Source organism: Diplotaxodon limnothrissa, linkage group LG9 (assembly GCF_057381915.1).
Source record: "Diplotaxodon limnothrissa isolate DT_005_m linkage group LG9, D_limnothrissa_male_GT1.1, whole genome shotgun sequence".
In the NCBI taxonomy this organism is placed as follows: domain Eukaryota; kingdom Metazoa; phylum Chordata; class Actinopteri; order Cichliformes; family Cichlidae; genus Diplotaxodon; species Diplotaxodon limnothrissa.
This window is the reverse complement of record NC_140604.1, coordinates 25,693,982-25,711,465: the sequence shown is the minus strand read 5'-3', so window position 1 is coordinate 25,711,465 and position 17,484 is coordinate 25,693,982. Positions and strand designations below refer to the sequence as shown.

Here is a 17,484-nt window from a genome sequence, read left to right as displayed (position 1 = left end):
TTTCTCCAGTAGTGGAATGTTTGGCACCTTCCGCAGAGCACTTTTTTTTTTTAAATGTCGATCAGTTCACTATTCGTTTACCAATGCCTACGTGCTGATCATCCCGTTTACCAGCCCTGGGTACTGACAAGATATACGCAAGCGGCTGATCAGTGCGCATCATTTCCAGTGAAGCGTAAACGTCCTGATGGAAAATAGCGCATGTAGACTCTTGGCTTAGGAACAAAAAGTGAATGTCCAATCCGAAGTGTGAAAAATCCGAGGAAACAGAGTTTTGATTTTTCTTATATTAGAAAAATATAACATTTAGCAGGTTTTACTACATGGGACAGCTGAAATGGGACCGCTGTTGCGCGCGCTGGGTGTGTCACTGGACGTAACGGAAGCCGTCTATCCGGTGGGTGCACTGTGGGAACAGTATAAAGCCGCACCACAATCCGAAACGATGGGAAAAAGTTGCACTGGAGCTCAAGCGCGGTGTCCTGTTGCGTGATCTCCCGCAGATAAACTCAGGAAACTGTCTCCCATTCGGTGATCCTCAGCTCAGAGCGCAGCAGTCAACCGCGCTGTGCTGCGTTTGTAGTCCGGTGGAGAGAAAAGAAACAGAAGGGGGGGGGGGGGAAAGGAGCCACAGCAGGAATACAACTTCTTTCATGCGTTATTTTATTTGAAAGCGCAAAGCTGCTTCGGAGTCTCCAGACATGATGAATTTTATTCTCTTCTCCCTGCTGTTTGGATTTTATGGTGTTCTAGCAAAAGGTAAGTAACTGGGTCAGTTTTGCAGATGTTACGGGCGCACAGAGTGCGTGCAGCAAGGATAACTGCTAATTTACACAGACCTGCGCTAATTTACAGTCAAGGAAACTTGTTTGTAATAGTTAGTTAATTAGAGCCAAAATCCTTCATGATCGTTATTTCTTGTAAACCTGACAAACCTAACAAAAATAAGTATTTCAACTAATCAAGGTAGAAAACAACAGACTGACAGCCAATCCCCCTTAATTATTACGCTGCCGCTCCTCATTTATCGGCTTGTTGTGTCGCCGCTGTGGCTGCGTGTCTGAAGCTGTAAACCTCCTTTTGCGCTGAGGATGATAAGAGCCATATCCCACCCGGACACTTGTTTGGATAACCGGGACCCCTGTGGCCCGGCTCCTTGCCCGCATGGCCTCTGCTGAATGGATGCGCGCAGGCGTTGTTTCCTGAAGCTAGTGAGCTTGTCAATAATATAAATGGATGAGGGGTCAAAAACTCCTCTGAGCAGGAACCGATGTTCAGCGAAACTGGCATATCAAATCGTGCGTTACATTAAGAGCTTGATCCGGGACATGGCATTTTTAAAAAGTTTTAATTTAATTGTTTTATTTTGCATACGGTGAATTTTAAAAGATGTCCTACACGTGTAACGACTTATTACATCACTTCTAGTTATCCTCGACTGTTCATGTGCTATTACTATTTAAAATTTTGTTTTTTCATTTTCCAAATGCATCATGGCGTTTGTTTTAAATCTGTCACTGAAACAAAAACTCCACCAATTATTTCCTGCTGGATGACAAGTAAAACACGCACATACATGCATACCTGTACTTAATCCATATGTACATATATAGCAGTGTAATACAGAGAAAGGAAGAAGTATAAAAAAGGTTCTGCATCAATATTTATTCAACTGAATGTGACAAATAACGTGAATCAGTCCAGAATAACTGCAGAAAATACATAATAATAATGATTAATACATAATATAAAATATAATGCATAATCAGCCGTTCTGAAAAACACCTTCTTACACAGAACAAACTAAATTCTTCATTTATTCACACCCCGCTGTCACTGTTACCTTTAATACATTATATTAATCAGAATTATTGGAGAGACTATTCTAGACTGGACCTCTCTATATCTGTTAGTATTTTAAAACTGATAATAAAATCATATGATCACATTTCACTACAGGTAATCAAATTCTTCATGTCGGCTGATTGTCTAGAAATCTTCATGCTCCTGAGATTTATTGCAGTGATGTAAATTTCAGCTCAAAGAGTTTACTATGTCCTCATTAATTTGTCTGAATTTCACCTTAGTATGCATCTGCATGTTTCTGTTCATGGCACTTTAAATATTTCATTGCCCTCAGGTGTTTGTTTTAGATTCCCTGGTACGTCAGTGTAATGAGCCTTTGTGGAAACTAACCACAGTACTTCCTGGTAATGGCAGTGATGTTGTAGTTAGGATTGCGAAATGCTTTCCTTTACCTGATAACACAGAAAGTGTGCTAATTAGACACTTGTTTAAACAGCTTGTTGAAAAGCTGGAGGAGATCCTTGACTTCCCCCTCCATCTTCCATTCTCCTGCCTGTGTGTGTGTATTTGCTGCCTCCTGTGAAACCCAAGGAAGTAGCATAGGAAGTGTTAGCAGTATGAGTAATACTAGATACTGTGCTCAATGGGGGATCCACTGGGAACAATGATGCTGACAATGAAAGGCAATAATGGATTTAAGTGATAAATTCGCTAACTGCCCTAGCAGCAGTTTAACTGCTCACAGATCAGTGGAGGTGGTTCTTTATGAGCTGCTGTGCGAGGAGGAGTCCGAGTGAAGGACGGGCTTCCCTGAATGATGTTTCCTCTGTTGTTTTGAGGAAGGAAGGGTGGACAGTCTTTATCTCTCATTAATAAACCTCAGCGATGAAGTGGAGAAATGCCTTTATTTGATAAACAAGAGGGACACTGCTTACGCATTTCCACAAAACTTCTTAAGTGGGTTTAGCGAGGAGATGTGAGCAGGGTCAGAGATGCTGATGGAGGACGTGCTGTGGAGGTGGGAATCACCCAGACTGGTTGGCATACCTTACAGGAAGTGTGTTATCTTTCAGGATTTCCCTAAAAGTGATTGAAAAGGGTTTTTCACTGTGTACGTCCCAACCACATGGACACTTGTCTCTACACCTGAATTAAGCAGTTAACCAGAGTCAACAAACTCAGTCCAGATGTACCCTTTTCACTTTGACATTTATAAGTTCTCCTTGACCTCTAACCTCTCTGGAGAGATCCATAGGTTAATAGATACTTGCTATGAGACAAACCACACTACAGGTCATTGGGTGTTGAACTGTTTCTATAAATTTACTCATCTTTTCGGCGCTCTGACCTCTGCAGATAAAGATCAGAAGGGGAGGTTCAGCGTCCCTCTCCTGGATGTCAAAACTCGGCAGCAGGTTCTGGATGCTAACCAGATGCTAACGCTCAACTGCAGGTGAGTTTCAGGTAGAGGCGGAAACATTGTGATTTAAAATCTGTAATTCATTTTTTTAGTAAAGATGGTGGTAGAAGTGTAACTTCCTGGAGGAAAAAAGCCTTTTAAAATGTGTTCTATGAATGCAGTGTTTATGTGCTGATAGCCACTGAAATTAAAGTCAAGTTTGGATAACGTTATTAACTAACTGCCCAAAATAAGTATCCAGAAGTGTTTTGGGATGGGTGCCTGCTGCTAAGACTTAGAAGGATTTTGGTAGAGAGATCTGAGCCAGGCATCCGTAGTTTGGATAAAGGGCTGAACCTGGGTTGGGATTGAATGAGACAGTCACCATGACTGATATCTGGTTAAAGAAATCTCTTAATGAAGGCACAGAATTACGAAAACTCTTAAATAAACACTAGAACATTGAATAAAAATAAACCATCAGTTGTTGTGCAAGCACCTTACATCTTTCCCCCTACTTCTTGTTCCTCATTCTTTCCTCTCTAGCTTGAGCATCTCATAAAGCAGCTTAAAAGCATGAGTCAGTTTTTCCATTGAAACAATCTCTTCAACATTTACTAGTGATACTTTTTCTAAATAAATTACAAGCACCTATTATTACGTGTTATTGCACGCTTACCACGTGCAGCTAAAACAGAATGAGATTGTAATGTATTATAAGTTCATTAGAGTCCAATATATATCTTCATCTTCCACACACATGTTGAAATCATCTTTGGATAAAGGGATACAGTTACAGTGATGTAAGCTGTAGAGGGTTACCAACTCACTGTAACTGTTGACCAGGGGTCGCTGGCAGCTGAGCTGGACGTTCCCAGCAGGCTTGGACAGAGATCAGGTGGACGTGAGTGAATCTCGCTGTGGAAGGACGAGCAAGCATTACTGCAGCCAGGTGAAAGTCAGCAGCATCCAGGCCCAGCACACCGGCCTGTTCCGCTGCAGGTACCAGGACAAACCCCATAAACAGACATCCATCTACGTTTATGTCACAGGTAAGACACCGCTACCCCGGGCACTTTTTTCTGTTTTGCGTTATGTTTTTTTTAATAGCTGTTTTTAGCCCGCTCATTGAGAAGCCCTTCACTCATTCACCCTGCCATGTGTATTGTTTGTAATGTCAGGTTAAACAGGATGCAGTGGGCGCTAAATACAGACCAATGCCAGTGAGCCAATTATATCTAAACACTGTTTGTCCTAACAACACATCCTTCTAGATGACTCTGGCACAGTTTCACTGCCCTCCTCCCCTGCCTCCCCCTTTTCTCATCCCAGGCCTACCTCCTTTTTGTCTATATATAAATTCTTCTTCTTCTTCTTCTTCTTTTTTTTTTTTTTTACTTTCGTTTACGTGCTACTTCGAGGCCAGGAATAGCCCAGCTGCTGAAAGGCTCAGGCCCGGGCAGAGTTTCCCAGGGCATCAGCCTTATCTGCTCTGCTCAGCCTTGCTTGAAGCATCCTGTGCTTTGGGAAGGAGGGGAAGGGCTCGAAGGGGGTGTGCTGGGAGGGAATGTCGCTGTGTCTCTACAAGGTGGCGGCAGGGCGGTGTGTGGAAGTGTGTGTGTTTGTGTGTGTGTGTGTGTGAAGAGCTGAGAAGGATAAGATGAAGGGCAGTAGCTCAGGGGCAGAGGAGGCATGATGTCTGCCCAGCCAGCTCCTCCCTGTCCTGGAAGGTGACGCTGCTCAGTCTGCGCAATTATGAGGCAGAGTTGGGCTGGAAGCCAGGGTCACAGGGCACATTACTGTTTAGCCAACAGGACCCTCGGGAGCCATCAATCGCTCAGGTCACCATGTCCATTAAGCGTCAGACTTGGCCTGCAGCTCTGCTCAGACATTTGCCTCCCTCCCCGACTTCTCTATTAGGAATCAAAGCAGAAGAAGGAAGCCTCCAGGCTACTAGTCCTTGGGGTACTTTTGTTTGAATGTTCAGAGATTTGCTTTCCTTGAATAACACCCTATGGTCACAAACAATACAGCGAGCAACACCCACACCTTTGAATGGCACAGCGCTTTTACAGTAGTCGAGCCGAGAGGAGAAACACATGGAGAGCCGTTTGATTGCCTCCAAACAATCTGAGTGTTTATCGCTGACTACAGACAGTCATTTGCTGAATGGGTATTCAGTGAATGTTTAGGAGTGTGTGTCTGTTTGCTTTTGTTTGTTGTTGTTGAGACTGATATTGGAAGTGTGTTTGTGTGTGTGGGTGTGTCTTGTGCAAAGAGGCAGTTTCTATATATGTGCATGACTTTAAAAGTTGGCCCAAAATGATGAAAGGGATCTAAAAATGTGGAAACAGCAAGAGGAGTGATGCAAGAGCTTGTTTGGAAATTTATTTACGGGCCTGTCTTTCACTTTATACATGCATCATTAATGGGACCAGGATGCAATATGAAATGAATGCTAGCCAGTCGAGAACAAAACCAGGAACAAAAGGTCCAGATTTTCTGCTAGATTTAACAGACAGGTAGCCACAAAGGAGCCACTCTGCTAATGCATAATTTTAACCTTGACTCCCCCAATATTTTTTTTTAACATATCATATGTAAGAAAGACTCTTTATTCATGCATTTATTTTACACACTTAATATTGTACAATATGTGTCCCTGACCGCAGTGTTTGGGTTTCAGACAGCCAGCAGCTATTCGTGGAGGATGCAAATATGAGCCCAGACGTGTTGTACCTGAAGGAAAAGGAGCCACTGGTCATCCCCTGCCGGGTCACCAGCCCCAACGTCACCACAGAACTAGTAAAGGTTTGTGCAGGAGATGTGCTTTTTATCTACCAAGTGACTGAACACCTTTTAAATTTAATGCACTGTGCATGGGTGCAGAGACCTGCTCTGCATCACGATCCATGTTCTGATTGTGTTTGGGCACTCGTGTCACACTTTGTACTTCTTCGCTCAATCGCTCACGTTCCGTTCTCTGCACATCATCGTTGCTTTGCCCAGTTTTTTCAATCAGGCCTCACATATGCACGCGATACAGTGTTCAGTCATGTCTCCCTGTCCAGATCATTCGCCACATTGTTCTTATCTTGGCAGCCATTGCACTGTGGCGTGTGTGTCCGTTTGTTTGTGTCCGTCTGCGGATATGTGTGAAAGTGTGTGCGGATATGTTTGTGAGTGTTGGCGCTCGAGTGCTGAGTGAGGGGGAGAGCAGAGAGAGTAAAAGTGCAAACTATTTGCGGGTTAATCAAACGTGATTCCCTGCTCATGTCTTTAACATGTTTTTACTGGGAACCACTGTTGGGTCTGGAGTGCCCCACTGGCCACTGGCCAGCACCATTTCCCACATCTCACCCTCTACATCTTGTAGTAGGAACACTGGCTGCCAACTTCCTCCAACTGATGCTTTAAACAGCTGGACAGCCTGGTGGAGGAAGCAGAGGTGGCTACTGTTGGCCCCAATAGATCAAAGTAGAGTCTATTCTCTTTAATCAGGAGCATTCGTCATTAAAATGACGGTTTGTGCGTCACTATTGGAAAATGATATCTACAGTCAACAAGTTATAAAACATACAGTACTGGCTCAGGTCGAGACAGTGAAAGAAGGCTAAGTAAGTGTTGGTTATTCTGCTTTTGGATGCACAAAACAGAAAGAATACATTGAAGATTAAAGGCAACCTCAGCAGTTTAGTACTGCACTTACAGTAAAGACACAGATTAGAAAGTGTGTAAAATTAGTCCAGCAGCAGCAGCATGGATTTATCTTTTTTTAAAAGTCAACTACACCTTTCATCATGAAAATGTCATGTTCATCCATCCACTCTTTGTTAAGCCCTTTAATTTCCCTCCATCTGCATTTGTGGAGGTCAGTGGCTGAAGCAGACTTTAATGCCAAAGTAAGAAATATTTCTTTAGATATTCTCTGTTTGGACCAGCACACCCAAAGCACTGACACATTAACAAAAGAGAAATATGAAGGAATTTTAGATTCTTGTGATTTAGAACACAGGAAGTCCAAAAAACTTGGACAAACTAAGCCGTGCATGTCACATCCACATTTGTCCTGCCTCCATCTCGGTGCTTGGATCAGCTAAGGTAATTATTCTAAAAATAGCTGTCCTCTTCTTCCTTGATATCCCTCCTCTTCCCCTCCAGTTTCTGGTCATAACCTGGAACCCACTCGCTGTCACTGGAGTGTTTTTTTCCTGGAAGGACTTTGCACTTTGCCTGCTTGTCTAATATGACTCTTCTCGAGAAGAACAATGCGCAGGAGGTTCTGCTCTCTCGCTCTAGCCGTGAAAGTGACCGGGAGGTGCGGGATCACGGGGTCGACAAGTCAAAAGTCTATATCCTGTAGTAACAGGATGCAAGGAGATGGACTGGAGTCACGTTTTTCATATCCTGCCTGACTCTTTTGCTCCTCCCCTTTTCCCTCCACTTTTTTCTTCATTTTTACCGATTCTCAGCATAGACACTGGAGTAAGAATGGCACACAGGGTGCTAGAGCTCACGGGCTGGGTGTCAATGAGTTCAGAAGAGGAAGAAGTGAGGAAGTATCTATTTTAAAGGCCTGGGACAGGAGAAGGAAGAGCTCAGTGCTGTCTCGGGGGGGTCACATCACTCTGGGAGGGGGATATCAACCAGTTCACATCAGGGGTGCACGAGAGGGGGAAACTGTTTGTGTGTGATGCTGGTGGAGGAGGGCTCTACCTGTTCCCTCGGGAGAGGGTGGGAGGCTTCCACCATGTCACAGAAACTCTAGTAAACATTTCCTTGTAGCAACTTCCAAGAAAACAACAAGGTTGTTCAGTTATACAAGGTAGACAAGAATTATAAAACAAACCCTGTGGGATTATAGGCAGCCTCATTCTTCTGGAGGTCTTTATCTGAAAGAAACTGCACAGCATCCCAGAGGACTTATCTCCCCCAAGCCCGAGGATGATCTGTCCATTGAAGTGAAAAGAAAAGCTCAAATGACATCAAGTGCATGAATTTCTTGTTGTTCAGCAAACTTTTGGTTGTTGCTGCGTGATTGCCTGGCAGCATGACCACAGCATGAAGAAACTGGAGCTACCAAAAACCTGCTGGGGCTCAAGTTGAACATGCAAACTCCTCACAGCATGGATCCACCTGCTGTGAATCATCGGCGCTAACTGCAGAACCAACATGATCCCGGCACCTCTACTTTTGTTTTTAAAAACATTGCTTTGAGAAAAACGTCCAAAATGAGGCTTGACTTGGACTTTTAGGAGTTTTAAAATAAAGGTTGATTTCCAACACCTGTTCAGGAGCTTTTTATCATGTCCCATTATCAGTTGTATGAATACATTATTTGATGTCTATCTTCAGATAGATTTAACACAAAACTTTTCACATCTAATACATTAATCTGAATTCCTACTTGTTTTCTGGAGCAGGCAGATGCCTCTGACTCAAAGCAAAAAAAAAAAAAAAAAAAAAGCCAAGTCACTGTTGCAAATGACAAATAGTCACAAATTACAGTTATTTTACTCGAGGTACAAGCAGGTTCTTTCCACATTTGTAATTTATCATGTGTTCACATTTCAAAGTTAATCACCATGACTTGTATCTTGTATCTTGAGCCATGACAATTGTTTGTTCAGTGTGGTTAAACTGTGTCATCGCTTCTGTGCTGTAGACTGTGGTGCAGTCAGACATGTGATGGGTGTTGTTTTCTCCTTGCCTCTTTCACAGTACCGCAGCCACAGCTTGAGTCCAGACCAGAGGAACATTATCTGGAACAGCAGGCGAGGCTTCACAATCAGATCTCCCACCTTCTTTTACATCGGCCTCTTCTTCTGCCAGACCACTGGTGACATAGTCCGACACCAGTCACGCAGATATTTTGTACACAGAATAGGTCAGCAAGCTCTTTCTGCACAACTATATAAATCACGCGTAAACATGTATGTGTGCATCAATGGTTTTTGTGCAAAATCCCTGATATTCTACTTATTTTTGTCTCAGTGAATAAAATCAAAGATGTGCGTCTGAACAGCAGTGAACATACGCAGGCCTTAAAGGGACAGCGACTGGTCTTGAACTGCTCTGCCACTGCAGAGTTGAACACCAGAGTCAACTTCACATGGGACTACCCTGGAAAGGTCAGAGCTACTTTACAGTCTCTGGAGATGAAAGAAGCACATGTTTAGACGAAAAATTACCTTTGATAGGGAAGAACCAACTTCCTGCCTCACTTCGCAAAATATATATTCTATCAGCCAAGCATGCTACATCTTATACTCAAGTAAACGTCTTAGAGATTCTATTCATATTTATTTTGAAGTGTAAAATAAGTGAAAGGTATGTAGGTAACACAAAAGCACTGCCTGTGCAAATGAAATCCCCTTTAGGGTTGGTAAATGTCTTTCATTTTATACTCTATTAGTTAGGGCTGTAATTAATGGCGTTATTACTGATTTATAACAAGTGCATAACTCTTTCCCTTGCACAATCAAAAGATTACCCTTCAGTGTTAATCTCATGGCTCTTCTGTCATGTTATCCTGCAGAGTATCAATGCCGGCTCAACTTTCAAAAGGCTTGTGAAGCATCAAACAGAAATGTTGTTCTACAGTATTCTGACCATCCCGAAGCTCCAGCGTTCAGACCGAGGCCGCTACACGTGCCGCGTCAAGAGTGGTGATCAAAGCCAGCACAAACACGTCAATGTTACTGTCTATGGTGAGTTTCCTCCGCTGACCCATCCCGACATTCAGGAAATTCACCAGTCATCTGCCCGGATTACTCATTCCAGTCATGCTTGCTTAATTTTTTTAAGTTTCTGTGACCAGCGCATTCTTTATCACAGGCTCCAGAACGTCACAGCGGTTTCCAAAATTTGACATCAGCTTTTTTAATGCACATTTTTCCCTCATTTTCAGACCGACCATTTATCAACCTGAAACCCAGAAACAGACTGGTGATGATGGTGCAAGCAGGAGAGAAATCTTATAAAATCTCTCCCAAACTGCGAGCGTTCCCGGCCCCAAAAGTCATTTGGTAAGTGATCAGAAATACTCCTGTATCCTCACAAAATTTGTGACTTGAGAGCTTCTTCTTTAGTGTTCATACCTCTCCAGTGTTTTTTTTTTTATTTATGCTTTACCTCCTTTAACCTGGAAGCTTATCTCAGCTAACTTCTTAATTTCTTGGAAAGAGGGAATGACTTCCCAATAAAATATGACTCATCAGCACTTTAAGTATTCCAACTTATTTCCTTCCCTGCAACTTTGTTTCATCCTTCACACACTACCTGAAGCTTTTCGGAAACATCCCTCCTCTCCACTTTACTCAGAGGTCTATTTTTTTTTCCTGGCAGGCTGAAGGATGGCACGGTTGCAGCAGAGCAATGCTCCAGATACCACATGAGTGGAAATTCCCTGGTTATCCGGGATGTTGCAGAAGAGGATGCTGGGAAGTACACGGTCCTCGTACGAAACCAGGAACACAGACTCTACCAGAATCTCACACTCACACTTGTGGTTAACGGTGAGAAACAACAACAACAAAAATACTTCTTCAGCTCTAAATGTCCTGTCCTCAGGACATTAAACCTCACTTTTTTATCATGTTTATCTCGGCATCATCTCGTCTTGTAGTGAGTCCAAAAATAGGGGAGAAAGCGGTGTTGCTGCAGGACCCGGGCTCCGTACCACGGGGGAGCAGACAAGCCCTGCGTTGCACATCCCACGGAGTCCCTCCTCCACACATCCAGTGGCTTTGGCATCCCTGTCCGTCTAAAGGCCTGTAAGTACCCAGAACATCACAACCTTACCAGCACTAAGCACTAAAGCACTAAACTAATTTATAAAATCCATTAAAATGTATAATTTTCTATACTTTATAAATTCTTAAATAAAGATAGCTGGTTTCCTAGTATGCACATAATTGACCAGAAGAACAATATAAGCCAAATATAAAAACCATACAGCTATACAGAGCTTCAAGTGCTTTTATTATATTAAAATCTGGCACCTCAGAAATTTACTTCACATACTGTGCATAATTAATCTGCAAAAATGTAAAAAAATAAAAGGCATATATTTATTTTTTTTTACCTTTTTGGCTGCAAGGTTAAAAATATTAATAATATTATAACACTTCATGTGCACATAGAATAAATAATGATGTTTCTTCTATGTTACTCATTGGAGTGTGTGTGTGTGTGTGTGTGTATGTGTGATTTTTTATTTTTTTTGTTGTAAAACGAGACATGTTTTGTCTATTTCTGCGTGTGTTCAGACAGCGTTTCCTTCTTGTAACCAGAACAGATGCCTTTGGGGGCCTTTCATGTGCAGGAATGTGTGAAAATGTGTGTGTGTCTGTCTGTGTGTGTGTTTGTGTGTGTGTATTTCATTGGCCCAGTGTTTGCATGTTTGTTTGATTGTGCAGCTCTTTCTCATATTTTTGTTCTCTTACTGTCCATGTGTCCTTTCCATATGTTTGTTTAAGTTCATACAAATCTGCATCCTATGTGTGTGTGTGTGTGTGTGTGTGCCTGGTACATTCACAAACACAGTACACGTTGTATCTCAGACTTGAAAGGACAGAGAAAAAAAACACACTTCAATAGCAGCCAGTTCCGTGCTCTCAGTCACGATTTGTTGGTTTCCAAATCAAACGCTATGATTTAATGAATTTCCTGTCCAGGAGGCAGGGTGAGAGGCCTGTTTATTATTGTGATTGCACACTGCATCCTGTGATGCTTTTTCTTATATCTGACACACACTCAATATACAAAGTTCTCATGAGAAATGGCCCAGCCCGATGAAGCGAAGGGACAGTCAGCCTTAAACACACGCCAGTATCCAAGCAGGCATTTTGGCAGAAACATTGATTGAGCTGCTCTCGGAGGTCAGACACGTATTGTGTTCCTTACAAACAAGTCAGAAAGGTTAAGTATTACCTGAGAGCACCACAGCAGCTGCCCACGCTCTTTTGCCCCCTGAGACACACTGACATCATAACTGTACTTGACCCTTAACCCTGGCACTCTCACAAGGCGCCACGCCAATCAATCTCATCCAAATGCCAAAAGTTATCTACATAATGTACATTAGGATTGTCTCAGGCCGCCTGGCAGCGCCAAAGTATGCAATCTTCAGTGTCAGAGTAAATCCAGGTCAAGTGATGTAAGCTCTTTTGTTCATGCCGTTTATTGTATGTGTGACAGCACCTTTGTCTTGTTTCACAGTAAGATGTCAGATGCAATCTGCACATGTGAGAAATTTGGCAAAGCCCAGTTTTTAATCATCACTTAGATGAATAATTCGACTTTAAGCCATTTTTATTCCATTAATATAATGTGATTTGTAGCAGTATTGTAATTACATAAAGAAAGAGGCATAAAATAAACAAAAAGGCTGTATTTCCCAACAAAGTAGAACAGCAGAAGTTATAGTATACCTAAAAAATGAGTCAAGCATGTTTGCACAGTAATTACACTGCAGATTACATTTGGCTTCTTAACTGGCTGCCTCACGGTCCTTTGTAAAGCTCTGTTCTGGTTCAGCTTCAGTTTCTGTGCTGATTGTATTTCTTTGGACTGGTACTTTTGATTGGATCCTCACTGGGCCCCTTGTTCTTTGCAGCCCGGCTGCACCACCACAAGCCTGACGCCGTGCTGGAGGAGGCCCAGGGACAGTGGACCAGGCTGGGCCAGGCTGACGGGGGGCCTCTCGCCTGGGTCCTGGGTCCACTGCTGGGTCTGGCCCTGGGAACTGCAGCGCTCTTATCTGGCCCGAGCAGGAGGTGCATTGGGCTTCCTGTGCAAAAATCAGAGCGCTTTTCCTCTCGTTGTTTGGCTTCCTCTCCGACTCGAGGCGCTTCCCAGCGGCGTGATTGTCCCTTCGTCTTCAAACGTGGCACGGCCCGCTTCCTCAAGAGCTTGATCTATTCTTGAGAGCACCCCCACACCCCTTCCCCAACTCGTCTGCCCCCTACACATACCTCTAAACCCCCTTCCATCACCAGCCCTGACCTGCACCACAACCCAGCATCCTTCACATTTACAAAAGAAAAACTCCCCATCACCTCCCACTCTGGAGCCCTCCCCCTACATCACCGCCACCTCCACACACTCATCGGTGCCTCTCGACAGCAGCCAAAACCCTCAGTGACATCATCAGTGATCCATAGTGACAATCGCAAGCTCGGTATACTGGAAAATGAGTAAAGTGACTTGGAACACTGCTGAGCAGTGACGACCAGGAGATACAAAAAACCAGGAGTTATATACACCACAACACTAAGGATATAAGGACACCTGCTTCACTGATTATTTATTTCCTTCCTTTTTCCAGTTTAAGTCTCCCCGCTACACCAGGCTGTCCTGTAGTTCGATGCTTTTTATATTTCACAGACATTTGAGCCAGAAAAAGTGCAATTCCACCCATCCACCAGCCACATTTCTGGAGCTGCTTTGCTTGTTTTTTGTGTCCTAGAGTGGTACTAAAATGGGTGCATGAACCGTGCCTGCCTGTCCCAAGCCCCGATCTGATTTTGACAACCAAAAGAGAAAACGAGAAAAAGCTGTGAGTTTCTGTTGCGATTTTTTTAACCACCAGTAGAAGATCAGTGTGCTTACCTTGGACGGGCGAAAAAGGAGAGAGGACATGCTTTGTGCTGTTCACTATGGGATTCCTTCAGTTCTCTATTAACAGACTAAGTGTCTGCAGATACCTACCATGTAGGAAGTCTGAGAAGGCCAGAGACGATCCTGTGTCGCTCCTGTGTCGTTCACTATCATCCCATATCAAAATGTCTCATTTATGTGTCATATGGTGTCAGTATAACAGCCCTGTTGTCTTTGTATCAGAAGTTAATTAAAATCTAAGTGTATGCGTGATACTACAAGCCATTTTATGAGAATGAGTAGCATAAGTGTTTGAATAAAGTCCATTTGTGCATGTGAGCGTAAAGAGGGTGACAGCGTGTGTGCTTGCGCACAATTGTGTGTGTGTGTGTGTGTATCCTATTCTACGGGTGTCTGCTAATGTGATTAATTGCTTGTATACAGATGTTCTATGAGTAATATATGAATCTAATATTTAATAATTTTATACAACTAACTTACATATGACAATATTTGACTCTGTATGACTCTCTTAAGCTGTACTGAAGTGTTATATCAGTTGTTTGTGTTTTTTTGCATTAAACCTTGCTTATATTTGTGTATTCGTTTACATGCGCCACGGTTATTTTGGGGGGTTGGGGGCTCATACAGGAACACACAGTTGCAGCAGTAAAAGTGTATTTTAAGCAACATAACAGGAAAGGAAGAAAAGGCAGCAGATGACCCCTCTGATACACAACTCGAAGCAGTCCGTTCATATACCCAAGCAGCCGCTGCTCACCCTGTTTGCAAGCACACACTGTGTGAATGTGGTGTGTCTGCGTGCATATATAGAAATTTATACGTGTTCATTTTCTGTGTCTAACCATGTTCATGTTCACGCATCCATCTAACTAATTCTATGTGTGTGTGTGTTTGTGTATGTGTGTGTGTGTGTGTGAGGGCGACTTTGAGTCAGAAAGTGTTTCCTGAGAGGCGTGGGAGTATTAGCTGGGTGGTATGGTACTGTAGGTGTGGGTGTCTGTGTGCATTCGCATAGCATGTGTGTGTCAGGCCCTTGGTGTCATGCACAGGGTGGGTCGCTTGTGTAACTCGCACACTATCTCGATGCCAAGAGGAAGAGCAATCAGTGAGCAGAGAGGAACCGAAGACAGGGAGGAGCTCAGGGCAGACAGAAAAAGATGACGACAAGGATACAGACAGAGACAGAGAGGTGAGAGGAGGGGGGCAGTGGCACATCCATAAACAGGCAGAGCATCAGTGAACAAAGTGGAAGTGATCGTTTACAAGCTGGAGGAGAGTTAATGTCTTAAAAAAAAGGAGGGGGCATCCTTTTATAAGGTAGCTGTTTTATAAAAATAAAAAAGAAATCACCCCTGCACACAAAGTCCAGGTTTGTTTATTTCTGCTGCAAAACTGGCCATTTAGACATGGGAGTCTACAGGGATTCACTCACCTGTGGAGCCAGCCTCCAGTGGGTATGTGAGGAAACTTCAGTTTTCAGCCCAGTGGCTTGGTCTGCAGGTGCGCACCAGATTTTTCACATTAAAAATGTAATTCTGTAATAACAGCTAGTTTTAAAAAGCTTTTATAGTTGAATTTAGAAACTAAACGCACCCTTATTATATTTTTCTACGTATTTAAGTAATGCTTCTTCACTATTTAGGCTGTTTGTGTGCAGCCAGATGATCACCTGCAGTGTACTGAAAGTGAGGCACAAACAGGAGAGCTTGAATCTGTGGAGGTGAAGTCTGTACTTGTTGTGCTGAGGTATGTGAGCTACAAATACCTCAGCTTAAGACATTAACATTTGTAAGTTACTGAGAATTTATTCATTGCTCAGGATTTTAATTAACATTTAAACTGGCTTCACATTAGTGGTTGACATGAATAATTAACAGTTCAGTAAGTGTTAGCTTAATCACTTGAAGTCAGTTTTTTTTGAACAGGAACATACACATACACGTAAACAGAGAACATAGTAAAGATCATAAGTGAAAAACATTAGTCAGAAAATTTGAATAAAAACACAAATAAATTTTTACCAATGATAAAAAACTGTGACTGTAACAGAAAAAAATTATAGTGAGCTCAACCAAACCGAGAGACACCTCAGATTTGACTAAAATACCTAAAAATCTAAAAACAGTGAGGTATTTAGAGGTGATTTAACATTGTCAGCTGAACAGCTTCTTCTGTGGGAAGGTACGCTGTTTCAGAGCCCGAGGGCAATAACCTCAAAGGTCGCCTTTAGCTTTTACGTGAGGGCAGTGATGACCTCAGTGACCTGGAGGCAAAATACTGAGTTAAAAGATCAGTATCGTGGAGCTAATCCATTGTTTAAAATCTATTCAAAACTTCACAGGCAGTCAGTGCAGCCGAGTTAAAACAGGAGTGATCTGCTGCAATTTGAGCCTTCTGCAAGCGAGAGAAAGTGGAACTGGGCAGTAGCTGTCCAGCTGAGAGGCGATAGAGGATAACACACGCAGGACTTTTCCGGATCAGTGACAAATTAAATGTGAGAACAAATAAACTGAATCCACCGGAGATCTAATCCGTGTCACACTTTGGTTTTCTGTCTCTCTGCAAACAGACTCATTTCCCCTTTAACCTCCTGGCGTCCACATATGTGGACATCACATTTTGGGTTATTTAGACCAAAATACTCAATTTTGCTCTGCAAGGGCCTGATATCCACTTACAAGGACATTATACTGCTACTGTTCTATCGAAATTTTAAATGAATATCCTCATATGTGGCTCTCATTTTTCTTAGAAACATAGATTAGGTTAAAAAAAAGAATCTAGTAATTCTTTGTTTTTACATTGATCAGGTCCCAATCAGCCCAAATATCAAAGAGAAATTAAAAATGCATGCCGTGGAAGAGTGGAGGTTAAACAAGCAAAATTGTATTCACTAGATGAAATGAGGGTGCAATATTTTTTTTCACTATAATATAAACTATTTTAGCTATTTTGTAATAACATCTACACGTTTTTTTTTAAATGAAAAAGTAAATCTCAACACAAATAATTAGCAAGCATAAACGTTGAACGTTTGTAAAGGTTGCCTTTTTCACATGAGGCATTGTAAGATATTTATTAAAATCTGAAAAGAATATAAATAATAAATAAAAATTGTAAACTTTAGAAAAAATATATGATTGACTATATGGTCCTTTGAAACTTCTGAGGATTTCTTTGCTTGTTGATTTACAGCAAAAAAAAGAAAAAAAAAGAATGACAAATCTGATTATAGCGTGGGTTTTACTCACTGTAATGAGTTGTTTTCAATAGCAGGTCTGGACCAGCGTGGCAGCGCAACTACACAATTAGCTTGTTGCAATCTGGTTTTGCAAAAATTAGGCAAGATCATATTAGGCAAGATATATATATATATATATATATATATATGTATATATATATATATATATATATATATATATATATATATATATATATATATATATATATAGTTTTTTTTATGTTTCAGTGTTAACCTGAATATGTGGGCGCAGAGACGAGCTGTGTTAACTGATAGTTGTTTTCAGAGGTGCAATGATTTCAAACTTGTTTCTAATGTAGATCAGACTTTCAGTTTTGCTTTTTGCTCAGTACTGAAAGTCTGCGCTTACTTGTTTTTTTTCTTAATGAAACTCCCCAGTTCTTTGTAATTT

At 42.1% G+C, this 17,484-nt stretch overlaps 1 protein-coding gene across 1 annotated transcript in view; it reads left to right on the top strand.

Annotated features, from left to right (window-relative positions):
• Positions 1-467: 467 nt before the first annotated feature.
• Positions 468-17,484, top strand: part of flt1 (fms related receptor tyrosine kinase 1) — a 41,821-nt gene continuing 24,804 nt past the window's right edge. Inside the window, exons 1-10 of the mRNA XM_085362935.1 lie at positions 468-759; positions 3,163-3,259; positions 4,052-4,257; positions 5,892-6,016; positions 8,927-9,092; positions 9,200-9,336; positions 9,744-9,915; positions 10,116-10,233; positions 10,553-10,722; positions 10,833-10,980. Of these exons, the coding sequence (XP_085219061.1) occupies positions 702-759; positions 3,163-3,259; positions 4,052-4,257; positions 5,892-6,016; positions 8,927-9,092; positions 9,200-9,336; positions 9,744-9,915; positions 10,116-10,233; positions 10,553-10,722; positions 10,833-10,980 (1,397 nt within the window). The 5' untranslated portion in view covers positions 468-701. The remainder of the gene's footprint in view (positions 760-3,162; positions 3,260-4,051; positions 4,258-5,891; positions 6,017-8,926; positions 9,093-9,199; positions 9,337-9,743; positions 9,916-10,115; positions 10,234-10,552; positions 10,723-10,832; positions 10,981-17,484) is intronic.